The sequence below is a fragment of the Lineus longissimus genome, chromosome 19 (genome assembly GCF_910592395.1).
Source record: "Lineus longissimus chromosome 19, tnLinLong1.2, whole genome shotgun sequence".
NCBI classification, from domain to species: Eukaryota; Metazoa; Nemertea; class Pilidiophora; order Heteronemertea; family Lineidae; genus Lineus; species Lineus longissimus.
In genome coordinates, this window is record NC_088326.1 from 12,211,532 (window position 1) to 12,238,097 (window position 26,566).

The 26,566-nt window shown below is 41.3% G+C and overlaps 4 protein-coding genes across 14 annotated transcripts; 2 read left to right on the forward strand and 2 right to left on the reverse strand.

Annotated features, from left to right (window-relative positions):
* The first annotated feature begins 185 nt into the window (after positions 1-185).
* On the forward strand, positions 186-8,588 carry LOC135502771 (ATPase inhibitor mai-2, mitochondrial-like). 6 transcript variants are annotated; one of them, XM_064795867.1, is made up of 6 exons: positions 186-266; positions 1,508-1,559; positions 2,709-2,734; positions 3,143-3,206; positions 3,997-4,077; positions 7,058-8,588. In XM_064795867.1, the coding sequence occupies exons 1-6, from the start codon at positions 223-225 to the stop codon at positions 7,133-7,135; spliced, it is 345 nt and encodes a 114-aa protein (XP_064651937.1). In that variant the 5' UTR covers positions 186-222; the 3' UTR covers positions 7,136-8,588. The 6 variants fall into 6 exon arrangements, with proteins under 6 accessions (XP_064651937.1, XP_064651936.1, XP_064651938.1 ...); XM_064795866.1 differs by lacking the exon at positions 3,997-4,077 and adding an exon at positions 5,339-5,419; XM_064795868.1 differs by lacking the exon at positions 3,997-4,077 and adding an exon at positions 5,866-5,946.
* A 402-nt stretch (positions 8,589-8,990) lies between these two features.
* On the forward strand, positions 8,991-20,288 carry LOC135502766 (sphingomyelin phosphodiesterase-like). 4 transcript variants are annotated; one of them, XM_064795853.1, is made up of 12 exons: positions 8,991-9,138; positions 9,940-9,993; positions 11,203-11,287; positions 11,512-11,987; positions 12,097-12,258; positions 12,516-12,639; positions 12,997-13,270; positions 13,573-13,686; positions 14,111-14,362; positions 14,655-14,847; positions 15,253-15,437; positions 19,738-20,288. In XM_064795853.1, exons 3-12 carry the CDS (start codon positions 11,218-11,220, stop codon positions 19,850-19,852), a joined length of 1,965 nt encoding a protein of 654 aa, XP_064651923.1. In that variant the 5' UTR covers positions 8,991-9,138; positions 9,940-9,993; positions 11,203-11,217; the 3' UTR covers positions 19,853-20,288. The 4 variants fall into 4 exon arrangements, with proteins under 4 accessions (XP_064651923.1, XP_064651924.1, XP_064651925.1 ...); XM_064795854.1 differs by lacking the exon at positions 8,991-9,138 and having other exon boundaries at positions 9,585-9,993; XM_064795855.1 differs by lacking the exons at positions 8,991-9,138; positions 9,940-9,993 and adding an exon at positions 10,007-10,267.
* LOC135502767 (uncharacterized) lies at positions 14,422-19,381 on the reverse strand. 2 transcript variants are annotated; one of them, XM_064795857.1, is made up of 2 exons: positions 19,297-19,381; positions 14,422-17,680 (listed from the first exon to the last, which is right to left on the reverse strand). In XM_064795857.1, exon 2 carries the CDS (start codon positions 17,484-17,486, stop codon positions 15,651-15,653), a length of 1,836 nt encoding a protein of 611 aa, XP_064651927.1. In that variant the 5' UTR covers positions 17,487-17,680; positions 19,297-19,381; the 3' UTR covers positions 14,422-15,650. The 2 variants fall into 2 exon arrangements, with proteins under 2 accessions (XP_064651927.1, XP_064651926.1); XM_064795856.1 differs by lacking the exon at positions 19,297-19,381 and adding an exon at positions 18,945-19,071.
* Positions 20,289-21,002: 714 nt separating the features above from the next.
* Positions 21,003-23,576, reverse strand: LOC135502769 (protein AAR2 homolog). Of its 2 annotated transcripts, none has more exons than XM_064795861.1 (5): positions 23,509-23,576; positions 23,093-23,277; positions 22,600-22,797; positions 21,992-22,131; positions 21,003-21,616 (listed from the first exon to the last, which is right to left on the reverse strand). In XM_064795861.1, the coding sequence occupies exons 2-5, from the start codon at positions 23,257-23,259 to the stop codon at positions 21,021-21,023; spliced, it is 1,101 nt and encodes a 366-aa protein (XP_064651931.1). In that variant the 5' UTR covers positions 23,260-23,277; positions 23,509-23,576; the 3' UTR covers positions 21,003-21,020. The 2 variants fall into 2 exon arrangements, with proteins under 2 accessions (XP_064651931.1, XP_064651930.1); XM_064795860.1 differs by having other exon boundaries at positions 23,496-23,572.
* Between the last annotated feature and the right edge of the window lie 2,990 nt (positions 23,577-26,566).

Sequence of the window (26,566 nt, forward strand, 5' to 3'; positions counted from 1 at the left end):
AAATTTCATTTCACATGACCTGCTAGCGCGGATTGGATATAACATTGTCCAGAACTATGAACCGATGCACTCTTTCGTCTTCCGATCGACTCTATCACAATCCAAAATTTTGGGCCGGCGGATTGATATCCAATATGGTATCTACCATGCGTGTCGCAGAGGTGATTTCAGAACCTGCGCAAACTCGAGAGGAGATTCCACCTTCACCTTGACCTTGGAAAAATGGCACTTGCAAGAAGTACAGGCAGATTAATTTCTCTTTTGAGGTAATGCCGATAATTTAACTTGATGATGTAATAAATGGTGAATTAAAGTTGATGAAAACGAGTTGTTTGAATAATTCGCGTTTATGCATAAGAGCTGACAATGTTTAAAAAGTCAAGCAAACAACGTTCCTGTTTTCAGTGTGGTCACCATGCATTTAGTCCTTTAGTGTACCCTAATTTCGACAGTACCCAAACTCAATCGAAGCCTGACCCGTTCTTGTCGTGACGTAAGCTTTGTTTTCAGCCCAGTGAGATAAAGTTGATACGAATGCCATTCAGCTGACAAACTGTGTCGTTCATCAATGAATCAGTTGTTGTTGACCTCTCAACTAACTCGTTATGTCGGTATGATGATGATGATGCAACCTACTACAACGCCAACAGCAACCAACAGCACTCCACAGTCTACATCATACACATGCAGCCTCTGACTCTGAGTCTGACTCTGAGCCTGGGGTAGAAGAACAGTAGAAAAAATTCCACTCCATGAACTTGAGAAACCTCTTGTGGTGGTGGAGTGGCCAAACTTTGCAAAGTTATGGGGTCAGTCTCTGTTGATTTTGACTTCATGTCACTGTCAGACATGATAAATTGACTGATTAACTTGAATACATTCATACCTTAATTGATTTAAAGGGATTAACAGATTTCGAGAAACTCTGTAAAATTCTGAATTCTGAGACACAATCCGTTATAATTAAAACAGGAAAATACTTGAAATCTATATGGGATTTAAGAAGTAGTTTACTTCTGACATAACACTTGCTCTTTCCTGTATACTCTACTGTATTTTCTTTTCCGTAATGTATCCTGTATTTTGTGCTGTATTCTGAATTCTGTATTTTGCCATAGTATCCTTGTATACATTAAGCGCAATAAAATATTATTATTATATTATTATAAATGATATTATTTATTAATTATTGTACTGAACCAGGTCAGGTCCAAAACAAAAACAAATGTCCACACTCGGAACCTGTCACAGACAGAAGGCCTAAGTAAGGACCTTAAAGGATTGGACAATGACATAAGCCAATTTGACCCTCGCCCTTTGTTCCAGATTAAACGTATGACTTGTCAGTGCCAAAACAAACTCTGTCGAAAGGTCTAATTGTCCATTTGTGAATTCATAAATTTACGAATGACTTTATGAAGGACTCCAACTGCCAAAGCTCTGGTGGCCTTGGACTGGTTTAATTTGAGCATTATCGTTATAGGCCTACTTTGCTCTTTTTTTCCAGGCAGAACACCCGGATGATGGCCGGTGGTGAATGGGGTGCAGGAGAGGGAAAGGTTAGTGAGATATTTGCTAGGTTTACTTGCATCTTTCGTGAACAGAGGTCGAACTCTGTTGTATTGGAAAGGTGTTGTGCTATTTATTACAATGAAAGGTATTGTGCTGTACAGGGAAAGGCATTGTGCTATATATAAGGAAGGTAATATTGTGCAATGCAAGACTCAATATCATTATTGTGGTGTGTACTGAAATATTTATGAGCATGCCATTGAAACGTATTAGACCACATATAAACATTTTGAAGAGCTCCCAATGAGGAACCCGCAGACCTAAAAATCCAGATGGCAGCACCAGTTGGCAGGTTTTGTTGTGCAGGTCCCTCATTTTGATTGAAAGAGGCCTTCTTTTTGTACATGTAGTGAACTTAGTTCAGTGGCACATTGCCAATGACCGAGGGCCTAGATGCCTTCGGGCTTGGTGCCTTAAAAACTTGTCTAGCCATAATGTTTGCTGTGGTAAACTGAAGGTGTTTGGCTCGTGTCGGTCAATGTCTGGTCTTGTTGTGCTTCGAGAGGAAGAGTCAGTATGCAGTGTAGGCTTCTGACGAGGAGTGTTTTTCAGCGTGCTAAAAACGTGTGGTATGATAATGTGCCGTCTCGGACATTATTAGAGAGGATCAGGAAGGGCCAAAAATATGAACAGGTATTTCTCTGAACAGTTCTTCAGATCAGAATGGAGGATGTCAAACAGCAATGGAAGAACGAGTTCGAATTTTATTTGAATCGTTTCAACTCAAAACAAGATATTTCCGTTTTTGCTATTTTTGTGACTGAAAAACAGAGTTTTGAATTTTTTATCGTTTTAGTCATGAATGCTCTTGTGTTAATGTTGGCCCGAATGCTCTGAAATTTAGAGGACAGAAGAGTCATAGACGAAGTCATAGCATGGTTATTAACTCCAAATTGTTTGATTTGGCACATCTTGTTATTCATTTTGCGATGGAACTCTTCATTTGTGTCTCTGCTGATACAACCCCCCTCCTTTCACTCCATCCTCCATCAAGGGGCACCAACTAACCTGGTCAACAATTAATGAGCAAAATTTGTGTGTGGAATATTAGAAAATGAAAAGCCCATTGGTGTCAATGATTGTGTCTTAACAGGCATGGCATGCAATCAGCTATGATGCGTTTCTTTTCTTTTCAGGGTGGTGGAAAAGGGGGATCTATTAGGTAAGTTTGTCACCACTTCCAAGGGGGCAAAGATGGCTCCAAGAAGTCCATTTTCCAAATATGCCAAAACATTGGTTTGGTCGTGCAAAAACTCATTTAGGTTGTGATAAATCTAACAGAATTCAGCTGCTCTAAGCACCTCACATCTGCCTGGCTATCGGCCCGTATATTCATGGTACTAACAAGCTCTGCTCCCTGAGAGCATTAACAGGTCCGAGGTGTGACTATAATGGCTCAGGACTGACATTCCTATTCTTGCATCCTTTGCCAGCAAAGTACTCGTACTCTTGGGTGGAGAGAAGCACAGACAAGTAAGTGCCCAGCTCAGGGACAGAAAGCAAAACCTTGAAAATACAATGCTCGTGAAAATTTGGCGGTTTAATTGAATTTGTCAACTCACTTTTGCAGGGATGCCGGCGGTTCATTTGGTAAGATGGAGGCCGCCCGAGAAGAAGAATACTTTAGGAAGTTGGTAAGTTGATTATGACCACTTTCGTCGTTCCTGGCTTAAAAAAATTGAGTTTCATTAGACCAAGTGATGTCACCGTGCACAGTACAGCCATGGTGGACATCATCTCATGTTTTTACATCAATTTCAAATCTTTACTAGAATCAAGTCATCAGTCCATTCCTGATTGGTGAACATTTGACTAATCTACAAACGTTCTATTTATCAGATAAATATCAAAATAAATATTCGTATTTTCTTGATTTATGGATCAAAATATCTTAGACTTTTGCTAGTAATATACATGTAGGGTATACTCTGGTAGCATTACAAGTGTACCTCACCTCTGAACAGAATTTTAAGCTCACCGTTCAAACTTGTTGTACATGTACATTGTTCATCGAACTATTTGTGTAACAAGTCCTTCCTCTTCAGCTTCAAGGGATTTTCTTTCTTTCTGGGGTGCCTTGGATTTGATGCCACGTATCCTAATGATCCCATTCACCATTCCAATTCAGACACAACTTGAATCAATAGAGTATTTTGGCAGTCCTAGCCTACTACCGACTCCCTAAATTGCATCTTTGAGGATATTTTGGTGCATCAACTCTTTTCATGACCATCCACCTGGCAATGGAAATTCCTTCCTTTACCTTTATACTCTGCGGACAAAATTCCTAAATATCATATTTTTGAAAAAAATTAAATTTCTCATTTTCTTCCGAATGTTGCTCAGAGTCAAGAGGTGGCCAGCATGCCTTCATTCTTGGGATATTTTCTCATTGAGTTTCAATAAAACACATCTCGATTTCAGCAAAAGAAACAATTCGGGGACATGACGGAAGGCCTCGAGAAAGAGATTGAATATCACGAATATCATGTTAAACACCATAAGGTAGCCTCACCTGCTGCTCAGAGACGAGACCCGTCAGGTTTTCTAGTTTTGGGCGACGGGTTAACTGATCACTCATGAGTAATCAATGGATATAATCGTGGCTCTTATAGTGATAACACTGTCACTGAAGAGAATCTGGCCTGAAAAATGCCTTGGCCTTGCAGACAAGCGATTTAAATCGCAGCTTTATGCAATTATAATCCCTGCTATGTGCGACCAAGTGACCTGTGTGTAATCACGGTTATCAGATTCAGGTCACGGCAAAACACGAAGTATTGGAGTGATCAGATAGCCATTGCGTTCAAAACTAGGAAGCTCTGTTTCGTCTTTAATAGTAGGCCATTGTTGTCTTGCACTGCCGTAAGATGGGGTGACTGTGGTCCAGAGTGGGGTGAAAATGACCCATACCCTTTCCCCTATTCATCTTGAACCATTCATGGTAAATCTTCTATTTCAGTTGAATCAATGTACAATATATGTTACAATATACATGTAAAAGTCAATTCAATCAGAGGACTAATCTTATAGGGCCAAATTCATAGAGGGCGTTTAGCTTAAAAAAACAGCGTTTAACTACTGAATAGACAGATTCAGGTCCTTCATGTAAATCTTCACAGAATATGAATAGGCCCTGAAACTGATTAGAGAGAAGTTGCACACGTCTAACCCTTAAACGCCCTTTATGAATTTGGTCAATATAGTTTAGCCCACATAAGATTTGGGAGTTTGGTAATTTCACCCCACTTTACGGTAGACTGCTAGTATAGTGTTGCTGTTCTTTTAGACCAGGCGGCTTTTTTCGTTGGATGAATATGGTTATTGCCGTGGTGTTTTCCATTATTTTGACGTGAAAAAGTCTATGATGACATGAAAGATGTGATCGGAAAGAGTCATTTGAAAGCTTTCAAATGACTGGTCACGTCAATGGTTTTAAAAATTGCCAAAAAAACTTGTACTCCTTTGCGAAATTTTAGGTCACTCTTGGTACTGATAATCGGATACCTAAAAATGTTGAGTATGACAGAGTCAAAATTGTAGGTTGTTTCACTTTGCATTCATTCGATAGCCATATTCATCTAATTTTGCATGTGTGTTCTGATGGGCAACATGACAATCTTCCATTGGCTCTGCATTCTCATGTAAAAGTCATTTATCCATTTCAGGCAGGGCATATCTTTCTTTCCCCCTCACCTAGTAGCGCCCCCATGCTTGGCACAGCTTAATCATCCATTTCACCTCTTACTTTACTTAATAACAACAGCAACAACAACAGTTGAAGAAACTCCATGACCATCATGAACACGAGATTGATAACCACGAGGCCGAAATTAAACGTCACAAGGTACACCAAAAATATAAACAACCAAGGGCAAGATAAGTTCAAGTTGCCCACTAAGGCTTCTGAATTCTCTCAGCCCTGATTACATCTCTTGGTGCACAGCCAGAAGTCTCTACGCCTACGAAAATTCCTTCCGATTTCCGTTTTGAATAACAGGCCTTTCATTCACATGACGATGATGTGCGCAAGTGGCATTGCGATCACTCGAGCACTTGTAACTGCGACAGATACTACTAAAACAGCGCCATCTGGTGTGCAGTCATTGAATTGTAGTTTCCTCGGAGAAGTAAATATTGGCGTAGAAACTCGGGTGGATGCGGCAAGAAATGTAACCATAGACTGTCGGGTTCAAGAGCATCGTCGCAACCACAGCAGCAGAAAGGGTCACAGGTTTTCCTCGACAATAGTATTGAAAAGCTTCTTGGGTAATTTTCTATTTGCATAATCAGCAACAAAGTCAGCTGCGAGGACTGCGGGCTCATTTAGAGGAGGAGGTCAAATTTCACGAAACTGAAATTGTTGGGCATAAGGTAAAGAAATGGCTGCTGTATCCTGGAATATATTCGCAGGCGTTTTTAATTCACGGTGAATGAGTGTGACTATGAAATTGAACAGTGTGAAAAACATTTTTGAGGGGAATTATTAAATGAAAGCCCGTATTTGGTCCGACCTTTTGAGAAGGAACGAATATATTCTGGGATACAGTAATTTCTTCAACCTAGCTATGCTTTACCGAAACCAAAAGAAACATTTCGCGGAGTGGTTTTCATTTTCAGGGCTTGAGATAACACTGAAAAATGATGTCTTTTGAGAATGTTACAGGTAATACTGTATGAAACTTGGCCCAGAACCAGGACCAGGACCCTCAAGCTTGGAATTGTAAACAAACAAATTCAAACTGTTCAGGATTTCGGAGATAAAATGTTTGGTTTGACTCCTTACCTAGGAAGTGCTGCTTGAGCCCTGATTCTAAACTGCTTGAAATTCTACCTCGGTGACTTGGCTTTTAGCTGTACATAAACTGTGGGCTGTGCTGAGGCCCCATGAATTATATTTTAGTTTTGAACTTATGCCAGTGCTACTAATGGTCTTGTTCTTATGTACCCTTCCCTGGTTTCACATGGCACTTTTGACGTGGTGATTTAGGCATCGGGTATTGGTGCATTATGACATTCTTAAAAAAAATTTCTTGCATGGTCAAGTACTACTTTTCAGTGTCTTGTTTTGTAGAAACCGCTTCAGTTATTTCCTAAGTGTGTTGTTTGCGTAGTGTACTAGTGTATTCTGAAACACCTTGGTTACAATGAGCCACAGATTACAGTGTGTAGTGTACTATGCACCCACTGAGCCTCGTTTTGACGGCAACGGCCGCTTGCGTTGGTGCAAAATATGGAAGCAGTGAAAAATCATTCAAAATTACTTGTCATTGGTCATTGTGAGGTGTTTTATGATAGAAATTGATACCTCACTGTCGGAGTAAGCTGTCTCATCTAACGCTGCTCATGTGGAATTATCATTTCGCCCAAAAATATGGCTGTCGCCTCGATACTGGCGTATTTTCATTCTGCCTAGCTGCTGCCTGTATTGTCCCTTTAAGTGAATTCTGTTGGTGAAATTAAAACCTGAAATTCTGTATTTCAGGAGGCGATTGAGCGCCACAAGAAGAGAATCGGCCAGCTCCACCACGAGGAGAAAAAACACAAAAAGGATGACGATTAACCCATCGAAGGGTCTAGAGTCGAAATCGTCAAAATATTGCGTCATAAAAAGGTGTTGCAATGTCATCCCTCTGTGAAGAAACAGGTTTTTCTTCACCAAAACTTTTTTTCGAATTCTCAGGATACATGTTCTGAGTTTCGAAAACATCAAAATATTAGTGTTTTCTGTAAAACAATATTTCAATTGATCAATGCGTCTTGAAGGAGAAGTTTTTCAGCAAAATATGCTTTTTCCTCTGAAAGCAAATAACAAAATGTGCTCATGAATTTTTTTTGAATTCACATGATTTATTTTTCTCTCACCTAACTTTTTCGTTGTTTGTAAGGTATTGTCTGATTTGTAAAAAATATTATGTATGATGAAATAATTTCTATCTGCTGACCAATTCCCCATACAACTTCAATAAGGCCTTTAAAAATTACTACAATACTGGTCTAAAGAAAACGATATACGATATACGACTAAGACTTCTTTTTGAAAACATGTATAGAAATGCCTAGATATTTTTTTACCTGGTAGATCATGGCTGATTGTTATTAAACTTATTTGTAGTTTAGATAGTTTGAAAATGACTTTTTAAGGTAAAAGAAGAAGAAAAGTTGTTAGGACCAAGCCCGCTAAAATGTGCTCGTTGCAAATTTGCCCCTTGCTTGTACATAATATACACTTCAACAACTTTATTTATGATTTTAGTGTACAGTCCCAGTCACAATTATATACCCACCCTCTGTTTGGCATATGCAATGCACAGCTTACACTGGTGATGCACACAGTTGTATGCAACTTGCACTGAGCACATATCACTGTGAAGTTTGTGTACAAGTTACACGCGATGCATGCAAAACATACAATGATTCTATTGTGCGTAAGGTTCACGTAATTTATCCGCAGCTGCACGTAAATTTGGTCCATTCGGTCGTTGTACCCAATGCACATGGTTTATATGCGTAGTGCATAGGCTGCATATGCATGTACATTGTGCATAACATACGCAAAATAAGGGATGTTTATTGTGATTGGGACTGTATGATATGGTCATGTGCTGTAAGTATTATGTTGACTTGGAGTATATCACCTTGTCAGCGCATATGAGTTTGATATTTGCATGTTCGCAGCACCCTGGATGGAAAAGGGATTGCCAGTGTGTCATTTTCAGGACATTCTACAAAAAAATTTAAAGGCCCACACCATTCGTTACAAACTTGAAATTTGTTATTGAATTTGAAAATTTCCAATTGCGTGAATAGGTACTAAAGATGAATATCTGCATTGCTGTCATGTAGAGAAATAGGTTACCTCAGAGATGAAGTTAGTGTGGGAGTCAGAAGGGGGCGCCACCTCTCTGTACTCATTGTTGATACTTCATCGACTCTAACCAATTGTCGCGAAATAACATTAAATTTATGTGTGATTTGTTGTCAGGATCTAGAGTTATAAACAAACTTCTCTTAAATTGTTGTTGTTGTTTTGTGTTCTTTGCCAGTACTTGGCCTGGGAGCCCGCTCTGGAAATTACAGAACACAGCCTTCAGTTCTGAAATGGCTTCACCTCGGAGTAGGAATGGTTCTTGAAGCTCTGGAATAAGATAGCTGGCAGCAGTGTTTCCTGTTACTGTTTTGAATGTGTCTGACTGCAGGTTACCAGGACTCGGCCCACCACAATTTTAAAAAAGTCCAGATGAAAACTCTAGCAATACAATTTTTCAAAGTATTGCAGAACAAAATGGTGTCCGTGGGCTTAAGCGCTGGTAGGTCAGACACATTCAGATCATAAGTCAGGAGAACACTGAACACCATGTCTATTGTGTTCTGTCTGTAGCTCTGGGCACACAAGGGATTTTCGTTGCTCCTATCCTTGTCAGGGGGATAGCGGCCCCTTGGAATACCAATAGGCCTCCCCTTCTCTGGGGAGGACAGAATGGTGAAGTACGAGGAATCCAACTGCTAAGCTACAAAACTGACTTGGTGGAATCAATTTGAACTTCACAAGCTAGGATCTACATGGTAAGTTGAAGAACAGGAAAATATTTCCTGTAAAGCCAAGTGCCCTTACATGAATTAAAACATTTGTTTCAGAGGAATGATATTGACCCTGTGGTCGCAAACTTAGTCCCAAAAGAGCTGGGCTCAAGGTTAAAACTTGATTTGCAAGTTCATCCTGAGCAGAATTCTGGGGCTGACATCCATATGTCTGACCCCCTACTGGTGTAAGTCTGTATCAATTACTGTGTTCACATAAGGAGTTCGTCACAAACGGCTTTATAAGAACTGCCTTCAAGGCCTACTTGAACTAGATCATTGTTCTAGAAGAGTCACGTGTGGATAAGATTTTAACAATTTATCAACCTGTACCTATATTGCCCAAGATATCATAAAGTAGTAAGATAATTAGTACAAGGAACCTCCCTTAGCGGACACGTCTCTATTAAGGACAACCTCTCGATTAAGGACACTAGTTTTGGTCCCAAATTGGTTGTTTCCATTCAATTTCACCTCTATTCAGGTCACCTCTCTATTAAAGACAGTATACTTGTCAGTCCCGGGGTGTCCTAAATAGAGAGGTTCTACTGTACTTCTTGATCTGAGCTGATCTTGGTCAATGCATGTATGAAAAGTTGCCCAAAACTTCATCAAAGGATTTATCAGGACAATGGACCTGGACCATGGAACATTTCTAATGCCTATTTCATCAATTGTAAAACATGACATTGGGATATTGCCACGCTTTTCGCAAAGACCTATGTAAGGTTGTACCCAGCTGACTTTATTGATTGGTAGACATAAATATATATAGCTTATTGCCAGGTTGTTTCTGCTGGTATGCTGGTATCCATCTGCCACAACAGTTAAAAACTAGAGGTATGTCAGGTGTAATCACTCCATGCTCATGTTCATGGTCTGAGCCAAGTCCACATCACCACCAGTCCCATTTTATACCAATCAAGGGGCCAGCCTTCCACCTGGGTGACCTTGTGATAAAGTTGTGACTGTTGGCCAGTACTCAAGTATGCCCAAAAGTCAAGTTCGTGTCACCTGTGTCAGTTCTGTGCTGATGTGATGCCACAAACATTTCTAATTTTACAGGTAGGTTTCTGTTAATCAGAAACTTTTCGCATGCAGGACATTTTCTCGGGTAGGCCTCTCTCAAGGACAACCTCTCTATTATGGACACTAGTTTTGGTCCCTAATAGGTTGTTTCCATTCAATTTGACCTCTCTAATCAGGACACCTCTCTATTGAGGACAGAGTTAGTCCCGAGGGTGTCCTTAATAGAGAGGTTCTACTGTATGTCTTTGTATACCCAGATGGTTCGGTGATTATATTACTGAGAAGTATGCTTCCACCTGTTTATTTGGTTTGTAGGCCTATTACATATGATTTAAAGTCCTATGCTGTTTGGTAGAATTACGCTTTTTGAGAAGTCTGTAACAGTAATTTCACGAAAAAAGGCAAAATTAAAATGCACACAAAATTTTTCAGAATTTCCAGTATTCCTACATAGAGGCTGATGGATCTACTTTAAACTCAGAAACTCAGACTGTCACATGGGGGGACTTTGAACAGTGGAGTAACTAACACCTTGCTGTTTCTCATCACAACATATCTATCTGGGGGTGTTCAAGTTACCCCATGTGTCATTTTTACAACCAAGCAACAGTTACTTCAATCAGATTTCTTTTCTGTGGTCGTTTATTTTCGCAATTATCTGTAAAATAAAAGGCACACAAATACTTCCGCGTTTGCAGTATCTGACTGAAAGTATGCATGGAGTCGTTGAAATAAGGGTAAGGTTTTCCAAATTGTGACTCGCTCTACCAAAACTAGGCGCTTGTCGCATCTGAACTTGACAGGTTGATACGGACTTGTTGTTCATTTCCCTGTTGTAGACCTTTTGTGAAATCTATTACAAACTGATTTGGTCACATTTCACAAAAGGTCTACAATAGGGAAATGAACAACAAGTCCATATCAACCTGTCAAGTTCAGATGCAACAAGTGCCTAGTTTTGGTAGAGCGGGTCACAATTTCAGAACCTCAGAAAACTACATGTATTAATTTCTCTTTCAGGTTTGAGGATTGAGGATGTCACTGACGAGTGCTGTACTGTTTCTGACAGGGACCCTTCTCATTTTCATCGTTGGACCATGGATAGGTGAGAAATGTTCGTCTAACGACCTGTTATGTCAATTCAATAATTTGTCTCTGTCGAATGCCCTCATAGCCCATGATGGAAAGGGAGAAGTTTATATGCCTCAAACTCGAGGTATAGCCGTCCTTGGCTGGCTATTGACCCCTGTGACATACCGAACCTGATATGTGTCGAAATCAGTACGGTATAAGAATGTTAAATTTTCTGGAAACTTCGTCTATTTTCAGAAGGTCGGCCACTGAACCTAGCATCCCCAGGCAGCGAGGTCTACACGATGATGCATTGCCTTCCCGACAGATTCCTACAGCGGATGATCCAAAATGGCTACTCCGTACCTGACCAGAGCGACCTTGACATTCTGAGGTCACAGGACCGTAACTCTCGCCTGTTGACCTTGAAATATTTCGTAGAAAACGCAGTTGTGAGAAAATCCAGTCCGTGCCAGAACAGCTTAACGGAATATCTCCTCGATCGGAAATCTCTTGTGAAAGGTTTAGCATTGGTAGCGGAGAGACTGAGCAACTCGAATGTGAAGTTTGACGTGACATGCCTCGAGTGCGAGACTGTTATAGAACTATTGAAAGCGATCGCAAAGTCCCATTTGCCGCCGGAGGAAATTGTTGTAGAAAGTTTGAGCTTTTTGTGCACAATTTTTAAAATTGAATCGAAGGGGATCTGCCGTACTGTTATCAAGGAATTCAAGGTTAGAAAATACTGTCCGCTAAGGAAGGTTCCACTGTACATTTCATATAGCTATTTTTGCAACACCCTGTACATCAAAAAGCCCGCTAAATATCCAGTTGTATTTTCAGGATGAGTTTTTCTACACTGCCAGCCACCTGACGATGCCCGTGTCGAAGGTTTGCGGTATTCTCGTCCCTGAATGCTCGACGTTTAAAAACCCGCTGGAGGACTGGAATATTACCTTACCAAACACGCCAAAACCACCGGTCGTAACCCCAACACTTCCTCCGGTAAGGATTTGGGATTTGTTTACATTTCCATTGAACCCCAGACTTGAGCAGACGACATCTATATACCTCAAATTCTCTTGAAGGGGTACACCATTTGTAAGTACTTTTGGTCTCCAAACCACTCTTTGAAGAACACAGTAGATCTATAAAGCCCAATTTTTCTCCTGTTCTGTGTGTTTCTCCTGTTCTGTGTGTTTCTCCTGTTCTGTATGTTTCTCCTGTTCTGTATGAAATGAAGGGACTGTATTCATTTCCAGGCCTCTGCTCCCAAGTTGCGAATTTTGCAGCTGTCCGATATTCACATGGACTTCAACTACCAAGTGGGAGCCAATGCCGAGTGTGGTGAACCGTTGTGTTGTACGAAGGGGAATGGCCCAGCTCGTAAGTATTCCTGTATTGGATAATGATTATGATGATAATAGTTTTTTTTATGTAGCACTCTTCACTGTAGATCTTCTCTCTCAAAAGCGCTTCATAATCCTTATTACCCAGCCTATCCAGACAAATGTCTGGATAAACTCGGGACTGACAATATATTGTTGTCTTTAAAAGAGAGGTGTCCTAATTGTAAAGGTCAAATTAAATGGAAATGACAGGTTTGGGATCAAAGCCAGTGTCCTTGATAGAGAGGGTGTCCGTAATAGAGAGGTATCCGCTAATAGACGTTCTGCTGTATTGTCAAATATTTACAAAGGAGTCGAATGGTGGTTGTTATTTTGTCATAATCTACGATTTCAGCCACGCCAGCCCAAGCTGCCGGGAAGTGGGGCGACCACAGGAAATGTGACATCCCTTACTGGACTCTCGAAAACCTCTTCATCCACTTAAACAAAAGTCAGACCTTTGATATGATCTACTGGACTGGCGACCTCCCCTCCCATCACATATGGGACCAGACAAGGGAGCAGCAGGTCTATATCTATAAGAACCTGACCAATTTGTTTCTGCAGTATTTCCCTAGGACTCCTGTGTATGGCACATTAGGGAATCATGAAAGTGCCCCAGTCAATAGGTAGGGTCATTATCAACGTGGAATTGGTTATGGAAGGTTTTCCATTTTTTGCTCAGCCTCCAAAAAAGTATGACCTGTCACTGATGTGGCCAACATTGTTTAAACGTCCCAAACAAGTGCATGGATGTATAAGTTCTCTCAATCACCAAATTTTGCACCTCAAAAAAAAAAAAAAAAAAAAAAAAAAAAAATCACCTCTATTTTTTCAGTTTGTGAATATTATGAAAAATATTTGAGGAAACGTTTCGATTTCGTTGAATTATGAGATTTCTGACAGTTTTTTCTTTCATTCGTTCTTTCAGCTTCCCACCTGACTACGTCACTGGAAATCGCTCCATGTCCTGGTTGTTTGATGAGATAGCCGTCAGCTGGGGGAACTGGCTACCGAAGAACGACACCATGGCTTTCATAAAGAAGTAAGTGCTTCGGTGTTATTTTGCCCAATCGTGATAGTCACACGGTGTCACACTGGTCCTATGTACTGGGTACGCAATGCGGCCCGTCCTATATTTGAAATGGACTCGACAAGGGGCTACAATAACCACTCCAGGAACACAGGTGAGGCTGTCATAGTGAGCCTACTGAGAGGCTGTCATAGTGAGCCTAGTGAGAGGCTGTCATAGTGAGCCTACTGTCATAGGTAAAAGTGTCAAAAAGGGCAAAGCAGCGTAAAAGTTTGCTGGTTTACAATATCAAGCTTATCTCATTTGTAATAGGCCTATGTGTAACAGACTTGTCTCAACTTGTAAATAGCGTCGAAACAGAGTTTGAAGATGACTATGTTTTAGTACACAACTAAGTGCCTCATATGTTAAAAGAGGTTCTAAATTCTCTTTACAGAGGGGCCTACTATACCACGCTCATCAAACCTGGCTTCCGCATAATTTCTCTCAACATGAACTACTGCAATAATCAGAACTGGTGGATGATGATAAACACGACTGACCCAACGGGAGAATTACAATTTCTGGTCGAGACGCTTCAAAAGGCAGAGGACAACAAGGAATTGGTGCATATAATTGGTCATATCCCGCCGGGATCTGGGACGTGTTTGTCAACGTGGAGTTGGAATTATCATAGAATTGTTAACAGGTTAGTTACATTACATTTTGTTTGCACAAATATCGTAATAATGCACATTGAGGTGTGTGTGCTTGAAAATGAAGTACAGAAGAATTTTATTCTTTTATTTTGGAAATTCAAAAAAATTTCTGAAAAAAGATTTCACAATTTTTCTTTTGCCCGATTACAAAATTTCGTTCAATTTTTCCAATCCAAATCGAAATTTCACGATTTTCATTTTCTCAAATCGAGATTATGCGCCAGAAAATTAAACGCTCGCAGAATTTTTCTGATGTCACAGTGTCGTTTTTCTTTCCTACAGATATGAGAGTACCATTGTTGCACAATTCTTCGGACACACCCACACCGATAGTTTCGAGCTGTTCTTCGATGAAAAGAACGTAACACGGCCAACAAGTATCGCGTACGTCGGCCCGAGTGTGACGTCATACCCCGACCTGAATCCTGGGTTCCGTATTCATACACTAGATGGCGACCACAAGGAAACCACAAGAGTGAGTATTTTTTAAACGCGTCGATCTGGACAAGTCATTCCTCAGTATAGATCGTTGAATTACGAGGGTGAGGACTTTCTTCACCCTTTTGCGCCCAGATTTTTTTCAATGTCGACCTCCTGTTGCCCAGATTTTTGGGGGGAAACGTCTGAATTTTTTCCTTTTTACAATTTTAATGGCCAACAGCTCTGTTCTGTTAAGAGATACAGTTTTTGAGTAATAGGAACATAAGTGGCATTTGGCTCGTCATGAAAAGTCTGAAAATTTTCTGCTTCGAATATGTCCATCGTTTGGTATTCGCGAAAATTTTATGCTGTGAAAATTTGCTGTTCTACAGTATAGGATAAATAAGGTGGTTTCTTCACATATGCTATCAATATTTTCCGTCTAAATCATTCCTTACAGATGGTCTTAGACCATGAGACGTATGTCATGAATCTGACTGAAGCCAATTTGAGTGGCGTTCCTAAATGGAAGTTGGAGTACACCGCTAAGGACGCATATAACCTCAAGAGTCTTCTTCCGTCCGATTGGAATGACTTGGTGAATCGCATGAAGGCAGACGACACATTGTTTACAAAATATTTTCGGTGAGTCGTTGATTTTGTCCGTTTCATCCCACTGAGGCAACACCAATTACTCCCAAGACACCCGCCATTGCACCAAATTCTTGTCACTTTCTCACGGATGAATTGATCTTCAAAAGCGTTAAAAATATGATATAAGAATATGATTGAATATACGCCGTAATACCCCTCCATTCCGTATACATAGATGAATGTTCATGTTTGAAAAAGTCGCTATTATTTTAGTTTGAGTACCCTGATCGTGCAACCATATGTAGCCACCATGTGGTCATCTCTTGCCGAGAGGCTGGCTTCCCAATCGGCCCCGGACAATCCCTTAAAACAAAATCTCTTCCCTACGTAGATCCATTCCATTTTGTTCCCCCTCTTGCTATATTTGTACAGATGAAGCAGATTTGATAGTGCGGAAACTCTGAAAATGTAGTAATCATCCCACACTGTTGCAGAGAGATCTGTGCAATATCCAAAATCATTGGAAACCATCTGTAAGACGTTGTTTTGAATTTGGTAGATTTGAAGATATCCGTACGCGTAATCCCCTACGAAGATGAAATCTCGTCCGCATGTTATCCTGGGATTCCAGTAAATTTTACCGATCAAACATCTGCTTTCCACAACCCCCTCCTTGTCAGCAACTGTTATCTGTCGCTCCCCCTGGTCATTGTCACCTAAGATCACGTACTGGTGTTTTAGGGTCACACCCAGAGAGAACGGAGTGGTGATGTCGATGTCACAAGTGGAGGTGACGTAACCTGCCTCGGACTCGAACAACTTTACACTGCATCTATCACTTCCTGTTCCATCAGAGAGCACAGCTAGTTTACCATCAGGGGTACTGGACATGTCATACAAGGGTGACACATGGTCTTTAAGTGTGCGTTTCAGGGTACCAGGAAGTTCGTAGATGTCAATTGCCCCTGATGGTTCCCACCATCTGGTAGGGTGGGCGACTGCAAAATGTTTACCAAGGTTTGCAACACAGGGAATGAACTTGTCAGTTGAGTCTGTTTGCATTGTGTGTTGGAAGATTTCCTTGGCAATGAATGGTTTTCTGTCGGCTTCTGGGTTAGGAATTGCGTCTACTTTGTCTATCATCCCGAAAGTGGCTGGCATTTCTCCTGGAACAAAGCAGTGATCAAAGTCATGAAATTCGCGAAGTTTCTTCCAGTGCTCTGTACCTTTGACGTCACTCCCAACGTCTCCGACTGCATCCAAGTCCTGCTGCAGCGACACTAGCTTAGCAAGATACCCTAGGTCGTGCTCTGTCTTGCCAAGCAATGCTGCTGCTCTCACAACAGATGTCTCAAACCGTTCCACAGCTACTTGCACTTTCTCCAAATCCTCTGGAATATCCCGTATCACTTTATAGTCAGCTTTGACCTGCATTTTCAAATCTTCCTTCCATTTCACAACCTGTTGAATACACTTTTCTGCATGATCCTCTATTTCCTGGATCAAGGAATCCTGCTGGTCTAATATAGGAACCTCGCCCATCAATGCCGCCAACTCATATTTCAGACACTGTAGTTCTTTCAGCCTATTTGCCCTTTCCTCCAAAACGCGCTTCAATGCTTTAACTTTTGCATCAACAAAGTCCTCCAGTTCTTCCACAGTGTGTTCTCCATGTTCCCTCATCACACACACCAAACAAACAGACTTGTTACAGTCATGGCAATAAATGTTCAACAACGAGTCATGTGTTTTGCACATGGCGTTCCATTCAATTTTCCCGGGTCTTAAGGGAACCACTACATGGTTTCGAGTTGCCTTATTTCGTGCGTGAACATCCGTACATCTGTCACAAATGTGAAGTTGTCCGCATTCTAGGCAGAGGTTGACTGCTTGGACCTCCTTCTTTCTCCGGTGACAAGATTTACATGTAACTGTTACATCCAACCCCGTATCATCACACTTGGCCCCTGTTTCGTTTTGGTCGCCACTGCTCGCTAGGCTAGGTGTCATTCCTACATCCTGAGCTGCTGTGTCCGAAATTCCGTGATGATATGCAACTCCAGCCCCCTTTCCTTGCTCAAGTATGGCAACCTCCTCCATCCCTGCTTCGAAGTCCACCAGATCCTTCAAACCATCTCGTGGACAAATACAGTCAACTTGGCAGGTAGGGCGGGCAAAGACCTCCCCAGTCTATCTCTCAATCTTCAGTGGTCGTGACTTCAGGCATAGGCATACTGGGCAAATGTCGGTGGAATCTGTTGTTTGGGATGCCTACCTGTCTATGTTTTTTTAGCCTGGAAATAGAAAAGGATGCTTACAATTAGTGGTTTGGTTGGTTCTATCCCAATTTAAAAAAGAATTTGGGATGCTATTTATTGTATTACTGTTGGCACAATTCTTTAACTCTAAGATTAAACCTAGTATGCATGACTCCCTAGCTCAGATGACCTCTGACAACGAATTTCAGTCTGATGTGATTCTTGACTTGGCCACTAGGGGGCCGAAACTGAAAACACAAAAAGTCTCATAAGTCCTGAACTAATGATTGCAAGGTCTTCAAATTTTTAACACAGGCACTTCAGATTGGTGTACATGACAATGCAACATTGGTTTTGATTTGACCTACTTATCAAGGTCACAAAGGTCACATGTAGAAAATATTCACGACGTGAACTTTTCAGCCGGCGTTGGTGTCTCTGGTGGGAGTTTCTAATCAATCCAGGCTAAAAGTAAAGATTCTAAAGTCACAGTTCTTGTCACATGCCATAAACATCAAAGTTCTAATAAATCTGCATCAAAATATTTTTGCTGTCCCCAAGCTGCCCAGTTGCCCGGCCCATTTTCAAGCTTTTTGGAGCATCCTGAGAGGTGTAAACCATGTCACACCAGTAGATGTCACTCCTATATAGGTCAGCACTTTATGTCTACTCAATCACTGTCATTGGCATGTTTACATAACCCAGTCATTCTAATAAAAGGATGTGCTCCTTTATAAAGTTGGTTTTGCATAGTGTCAGTCCCCTAATGAAAAGGCCAACCAGACTTTCCTTATGCAGCAGTCATAGAGAACCCTGTAAAATTAGCTTTTATACACATGGTGAATTCCTGTCGAAGAGATTCTTTCATGCAGGTGAATCTTAAAGGGTTGAATTCTGACCATGCAGTCCTTGCAGCAGAAGTGAATTTCTGTCCAATTACTTGAAATCCTTGTGTGAAAAGATGTCGAATCCTGACCGTCCCAAATCTTTCTAAGCGTCGAATTGGTGTCGAATGCCTGACCAGGGGAAAGGGCACACTTGGTTCTGACTGACTGCTGCATTATGAGACACTCTTTACTTCCAAACTCCTGTCTTGAATGCCAGGCACCGGGCGAGAAGGCTGTTTGTACCCTATATTTAACAAGCTGGTGGCTGACCAACCGGCCACATTCGAAAGAGATACCAACGGGGCTCGAACACGCTTAGTCTATCCGTAAGTGATATCTCTCCCCAGATTATTCTACGTATGAACTGGAAACTTTGGTGTACGTAAGGCACTATAAACACTCCAAGTACTTACCACCTCTTCTGCCGAAATGTTAGAAATATACTTGCTGTGATGTGGTCGCTGCCATAATACATTATGTTATTATTGATTTTAGCTTCACTGATTTGAATGCTATATATCTAGGTCTGCCATCAATGGTCTCGTGTTGACTCAAGTACCTGGCCTGTTTTTTATGAATTGTCTGGGCAGAGCAAACCTGTAACCCGATAGGTAGATTGAAAGCTAAATTTAGGCTATAAGAGGTCGACACCGTTTGTTATCTTGGTGGCTGGTTCCATGAAAATGACACACGCCACTGCCATGCCAACAATGGAGAATATTTGCCATTTTGGGACGATTTATAAAGATTGAGACGATGACTTACCTTGTAGTTCAACATGCAGTGATTGGGAACATTGATACACCCACCAATTGGAAACAGATAAGGCACGCAAACATGCATACATGTGAGATGCACTATGGCTGACTATTGACATCGCCTGGTGTTAGAAATAGGAACTAGATGTACAGTGGTACCTCTATTAACGACACCCCAGGCACTGACTAGTGTAGTGCTGTCCTTAATAGAGAGGTCCTGATTAGGTCAAATTGAATGGAAACAACCAAATTGGGACCAAACCTAGTGTTCTTATTAATAGAGAGGTTGTCCATAATAGAGTCGAGGTGTCCGCAAAGGGAGGCTCCACTGTATAAGAGATGTCCAAGCATCCACTCTGTGAAGGAAGATGATTCTTGGAGTTGTATATAACAGGGATAGGTTTTATTAATTGATTGATTGACAGTTTCAAAATTCTTCTACTTCCAGATTTTACTACAAACTGGCTGACCACGCTCCGTGCAGAGGTGACTGCAAGACAGGCATGCTGTGTGGGTTGAGGTCGGCACGTTCCTATGATAATACGTTTTGCAAAGGACTATGATGAGAAATTCTCATGTGGCCTCGGAATCTTTTAACTGATAAAACTTTTAGATATATAAGGGACAGACAAGCTCCAACAAAGGACACTTGCAACAGATACAATTAAAGGGGTAGGCCTACACCGTTTGTCATGACTGGTGGTCCAGGAAAATAGAAATGCAGTTATACACAATGCCATAGTGCAGTTATCATGGATACGAATATACTAAAACAGTTGATGGTTTCAGTATTTTGAGATCGCGTGGAGAGGATATATCAATCCCTGTATTGAGGGCTATCCTGGAATGAATCAGAAAATGTGCACAATCATTCTCCCTGATGTTGAAGCCAATAACTTGCCAGTGTTGGAGAGTCTTGAAACAGCTATATCAATCAAGTTGCGTGCTGTGTAAATAATGATGTAATTTGGTGATTTACAAAAAGATGTTTTTGTCTTACTATGATCTTCTTGTTATTGTGGTTACCGGAAATATTTTTAGTATGTCTACACAAAGTTTTTCGGGACCCTCTTTCTCCTGTATGCTGTATGCTATATGCTGTATGCTCAGCAGTACACACCCTCTTAATGGAGATCGTCAGAGTAGAAAAAAAACATTCAAAGTGTATGCACCTGTGAACCAGTATAAGTCCCATGGCTTAGTTCTGTCCTTATACTAAATCAAATGCATTGTAATCGCACCAACCTAGGACGGGCTGTGGTTATCCTGGAGACCAATTGGCCGCCATCCTGATGCAAAACTGAGAACTAGGGGCTGATCCAGGTGAGGCACCCCACTTGAAAACTATGAATTTCGGTCAATGGACCAAATACCCTTTGAGGAAGGGATTGCTTCCCAAGACGAGCTCTGCCTTTCGCAGAATTTGACTCCGCCCAGAGAAGAGAGAAAGGTGGGTTAATCCTATTTCATTCCATGACTGATATTTTAGATTCTGATGGGAAGTACCAAGAAACCATAGATTTCGGGTGGTCTTAGAACATGGACTTGCCCTGACCTGTCGAGTATTGAATGGGGGATTTCCTCTCCCCTTCCCTGTAGGCTCTTTCAAACTGAGGAACAAGCAGTGGCCTACCGTTTATTTGGGGAGTGCAGGGCCTAGGATTACGCCACATTTGTTTCTCAAATGGCCAAAAAGGAAGACAAATTTCAAAATTACAAAAAAATGCCAATTTATTCTGTTTCAACAACTACCGGTGCGTCCTCGTCAGGTTCCTCCATGAAATCCCATTTAAATTTCTTGGTCAAATGTTCGCGGAAATTCAAACCGCGTTTTCTCAATCCCTCATCGATGTCGCCACTCTCCATATTCGAGAATAGGATCTGCATAGTAGAAGTCAAAAAATTATTCGCCGAGACAATGTCAACAAAAAAATCCTCCGGGATTTCCCGCACTTGATAGTGGAGGACAGATATGAACTGAGCGTAAAGTTCTGTATGGTTTTTTAGCGCCCCTTCGCAGCTGCATAATAAATGAACCAACTTTTTCCATTGGTCGAATGCGTCATAGACTTGTCCGACAATGAAACAAATAAAACTGAACTGAATCTCTCCGAGAATTTCCAGATCCGTTCTGTAATTTAGTTCGATCATTTTTTCCAATGCGTAACTTGAGTCCATGTTGTATTTCGTGATTTCAGCCGGAGAAGCATTTTCCGGATATTTCTTTGGAATCGCTGAAAAACGTATTTGGCTTCCCTCCTTCTGTTGCATTGTAGGAAGTCTGGAATCGTCCGACGTCTGCTCAGATCCTTCTTCCTCAGCTTTTTCTGCAACATGATGAGATTTTGATTAAGAATTTTTCAAAAAAACTATTTAGGTTTACTGGTGTCCAAAAAATGCCCAGTTCTCGATATTTCTTTGCTGAGTTGGCTTTCTTTTGAGAAAGACTAAAATGTTGAAGCTCGAAGTAGTTTTGATACGTTGTTAAAGTCAAGAAGACTGGATTCAGAAACTTCTGAGTGGATATCAGGTCACATATGTCTACTTTGGGCCAATTTATGTTTGGCTGGCAATTCCTGTCACAAGTAGTTGTTTCATTGAATTTGACCTCTCTGATCAGGACACCTCTCTATTAAGGACAGCACTAGTCAGTCCAGAGGGTGTCCTTAGTAGAGAGGTTCTACTGTATTTCATAATGTTACCTTTTGCCGCCTTTCTACTCTGGGACGTACTCCGCTCTGATAGGAACTCTGTCACCGATAAGATCTTCCCTTCCAGTGGCTCCAGTGTCCGAATTACATCATCTGTCATGTGGTTCGTCATGGACACCCATTTCTTGTAGCTAGAAATCAGAACGAATGTTTTCAAGAAAATGTCTTTGACATGACCAAAGAATCAAGTCAAGCACTGGCCACAGTAACCTTAAAGGGAGCCGATAGGCACGAGCCTGGTAGGTCAGATTAAGTTACACAAAATCACTATAGGGGTCTCTCCTCTATCACAGTACATCGTACATCAAAACCATTTAAGCTTGAATTCATGGATTTCCTAAAGTACAAAAGAGGACATTCTGCACCAAGAGCATGATCAATAGAAATGGGCCAACCAGAAAGCTCCGTTGTGGAGTTATTATCAGTAAATTTTACATTCAACCTCACACAGACGTGTATCCCAATACACATCCTTGCCCAATGCGTGCAATGTTCCACTTGAAAAAGTTTCTACTGATAACAGCTAACTTGCTCAGAGTCTCTTCCTTGCGCACACATAAGTTACACTTCCTTTTCAGGCCCTACTTTGTTCAACTTACTTCTCGTAAGGATAAACACCAAGAAAAGGGTCCATCTCCTTCTTATTTGCCTCGAACTGTTCTTGATTTTCCGTCGAGATAGTTTCCGTTATGACGTCCTCCGCTGCCCTGTCCCATCGCTTTACCAGTACTTCCTTCGCCTTGAAGTTGTAGAAGAAACCAGATCGTGGCGCCGCCTGATGGTCAGAATTTGTTGCACTGCAACAGGTAAACATTGATCAGATGAAGACAAACGATAAAACAGACCAACTGGAATATAGCGCTCGAGGTTGTGCTACTGTATGGTGTTTCCCTCGTATTTGCAAGTCATACAGTTACGGTCAAGGAGGACACCCTTGGCACTTGTAATGTTATAATGGAGAGGTGCTTGATCTGCGCTCAACTATTAGAGAGGAAATTGAAGGTACATTTTCAGCGCCCCCAAAAATGTAAAAGGTTAGCTAAGCGCTGGCTCTGCGAAATCCCCTAACAGTACACCTAGAAATGGAATTACCTGTAATAAATGAAATGCAAACCAGGGGGTATCATCTTAACCCCCTTGAACTTGGGGCCCACGTTCCATGAATTCCAATCGATGCCGAATTCTGTCCCAAGGGGTACATCTAGAAAGACGAGAATTGCGCCCTCGTGGAAGAGAACTTGGGCTTGGTCCTGATTCATGTCACTCACGAGCAGAAACTAGAGGAAAAGAAGAATGAAGAGTTTGAATATTTGGGTTGGAATCGGAGGTGGCCATTGTTTATATATATGTGCGAGGGAAAATAATTCTGGGTCACCCTGTAGACTACGTGTGCTGTAGTGGTGTAGCCTACACAGATGCAGTACTGTGAGAAAGCATCCAACTTCATCAGCTTTATAGAGTAGAGTCTAGATACTAAGTAAGTTACGGAGCTTACAATATATACATGCGCGAATGACTCGACCTCATCGGGTATAGATGCCGCGATATGAGTTATTTTCGGATTTTTTAAATTTTTTTGTTTTTGTTGAAAAGAACATGAGATCCGTGAAGCGTTTTCATTCCTTCCGACGCGGCCGATAAGCTAACATCCAACGACGGAACCCTAGCGGCAAATCAAAGCACTAGAAGTATGTCTGTTCGATGTGCCATCTCTGCTGGGCGTGATATGTCTCTACTGGATGTGTCATGTCTATCCAGGGTGTGATATGGCGCTGCAGGGTTGCACTATGTCTCGTTCGGATGTACTTCCTCTCGACATGATGTATCGTCTCTGCTAGATGTGCCATGTCTCTACCGGATGTGCTCTTTCTCTTCTCGATGAGCCATCCCCAGACACAGTGCACCATGTTTCTGTACAAGGTGTGCATCTGCAGGGTGTAACATGTCTCCTCCTTATGTGCCCTCTCTACATGGTGTAATGCCTCTTCTCGGCGTGTTCGGCCTGATTTGGATGTGACCTCTCTCCCTATGAGTATAGTCGCGATACGGTGATGTTGGTGATGCAGTCACATCGGCTCTCACATCGTGTGGGCAAGACGGCAGTGCAACCAGGTCACATTCGGCTTGTGGTTCTGAATGTCTCGCATCATCTCTTACCGTGTCGGCAAGACGGTGGAGCTGCAATGACCGATCGATTTAGTCTGGTTGTGACTATCTCAATATGCTCACCGAATTCTGAGAATTCTGAGAATTACAGACTTATATTTCTTCAAAATCAAGTTACTAAAATTTAATATATTTCAAAATTCATTCTGAGCAGATGCGGAAACCGTTTCTGGTTTAATATCACTTTAGATTTCATAAAAATCTCCACTAATAAAAAAGTGAGAGCCAAAGGTCTGTAAAGTCTTTGGTCTGTAGAATAGACCCTGCCGGTCAAACTAGTGGAGCTGTTCCAAACACTTGGTCGCCTCCCACAGTTTCATCTCCGCGTGTTCCGGTTTCTCCGTAATTGGCGTCAATCAATTAGCGGGATAATTGATGGTGTCAATTAATCAATTAGGTTATGAGTAGTTGCGTAATTTAACCGTCATCATGATGAGTTGCTGGACAGGGGTTTATTTGTTGCAATATTCAACTTATCACTAGTTTTCATCATCATCATCATCATCATCGGAAAAGGCATCGTGTTCCAGGAATTGGCCTTTGGCGGGGTTTGTCAGTTTTGATATTTTTTTCCTGTTTCTTCATCGGATGTGTTAATGTGTACCATAAACGGATGTACAGTAGAACCTCTCTATTAAGGACAAGTCTGTACATGCAAGTGCTGTCCTTAAAAGAGAGGTGTCCTGATTAGAGAGGTCAAAGTGAATGGAAACAACCAATTTGGGACCAAAAAGTGTCCTTAATAGAGAGGTGTCCGCTAAGGGAGGTTCTACTGTATTTAATTTTCAAGATATTATGAGCTGATGAGGAGCCAGAGATAACTTGCATGGTTATTCTTATGAAAATAGACAGATTTTTATGTAAATCTTGTAGTAATGAAAAAAGTCCCAGTGCCAGTGACCAAAGGCACAATTATTTTGGCTAGAACCAGAGGCCACTGAATCAAGGGTCACTAAGGGGTTAAAAGATGGTGGAATCCTTCTCTTACTTCTTCCTTAACCCTCCATGAGCATTTTACAGAGACCTCTTTGGATTCTTCACCCCCCTCTTCTACCTGAACACTTTTACAATGTTTTTGACCCCCTTTTTACATTTGGATTTAGTGGCCTACTTTGAATCCTAAAGGACTCTTATCAAAATGAAGTTAATGCCAATTTCAAGGTAGCGAGTTAGTTCTTTGTTTTCCAGAGACCTGGGACTCGACAGGAGTATATATTGTTATTGTGCCCTTCACCCAGTGACCAGTATCAAGTTTTGGCAGCTGTGCCAGTGGTTAGAAGTAGTGTTCCAGTGGTGAACCAGTGGATCCATTGGAAGTGAAGAGCTAGTTGTGTATTGCTGCCTTTGCCCCAGTGGTGTCCCAATGTAGTAGGCCTAGTAACGGATGTTCCTGTAAGAAGGCATCCAGTAGCATTCCATTGGAAAGGCCATTAGTGTCCCAATAGGAGTAGGCTTATGACCAATAGCATTCCACTGGAGGGACCAGTGGTGTTTCAGTGTGGTGGGCCTACCAGTAGTATTCAAATGGATAGGCCAGTGGTGTTCCAATGTATTTGGCTAATGACCAGTATCATTCCATTGGAGAGGCCAGTGGTTTTCCAATGTTGTATGTTTATATCAAGTAGTATTTCAGTGCCAGTAGAGTCTGAAGGTAACCAGTGGACTTCCAGTAGGCCCTAGTCCCACTACACTAGCATTTTGAGGTGATGTGCCAATAAGGACACCTCAGCCTGGATTGCAAGGATGCAGTCTATATGTGAGAAGGGGTATCTTGTGTAGTGTTTCGACTTATAAACAGATGGCAACACTGGTCTAAGATAATTTATTACCCTTTCAGACAGCTGTCCATCAAAAGATAAAGACGATTACGCAAGAGAAAGATGATGACAATTTTCGTAAGTGGCATTTTACAAAACCTTGATATTAACACAATGACACCTTACAACGGGGTACTGGAGCATTCTTGATTGAAAAGGAGAGAGTCTGTACAATCGAAAGGGGCCAAAATATTTTAATTTTGTCCCTTGTTTTGAAAAAATAACTGAAGGGAACTTGGAATACAGAAGATGCCTTTTTCATATTTAGATAATTTATGATGTTGTCAATTTCTCCTTGAAAGGATGCAGATATTTAAAGAAAACAGTTTGGCTTCTGCGAATTGAAAAATGCCTGGTTTTTTTGCCAGCACCCTTTATTGAACAGGGGAAACAGGGAATCTAGGTGATGAGAATGGAAGTTGTTTTTTTTAATCAAAGTTGCTTGGTAATCGTGGGAATCTGGAGGAGCTATCTTTGGGATTCTAGGATAATTTATGGGTTTTCTTGTTTTTCCGCAAAAAAGTCAAACTCATAGTAAAATAAGATGCAGTAGGCCTACCAGTGTTTTCCACACAATTTCTTT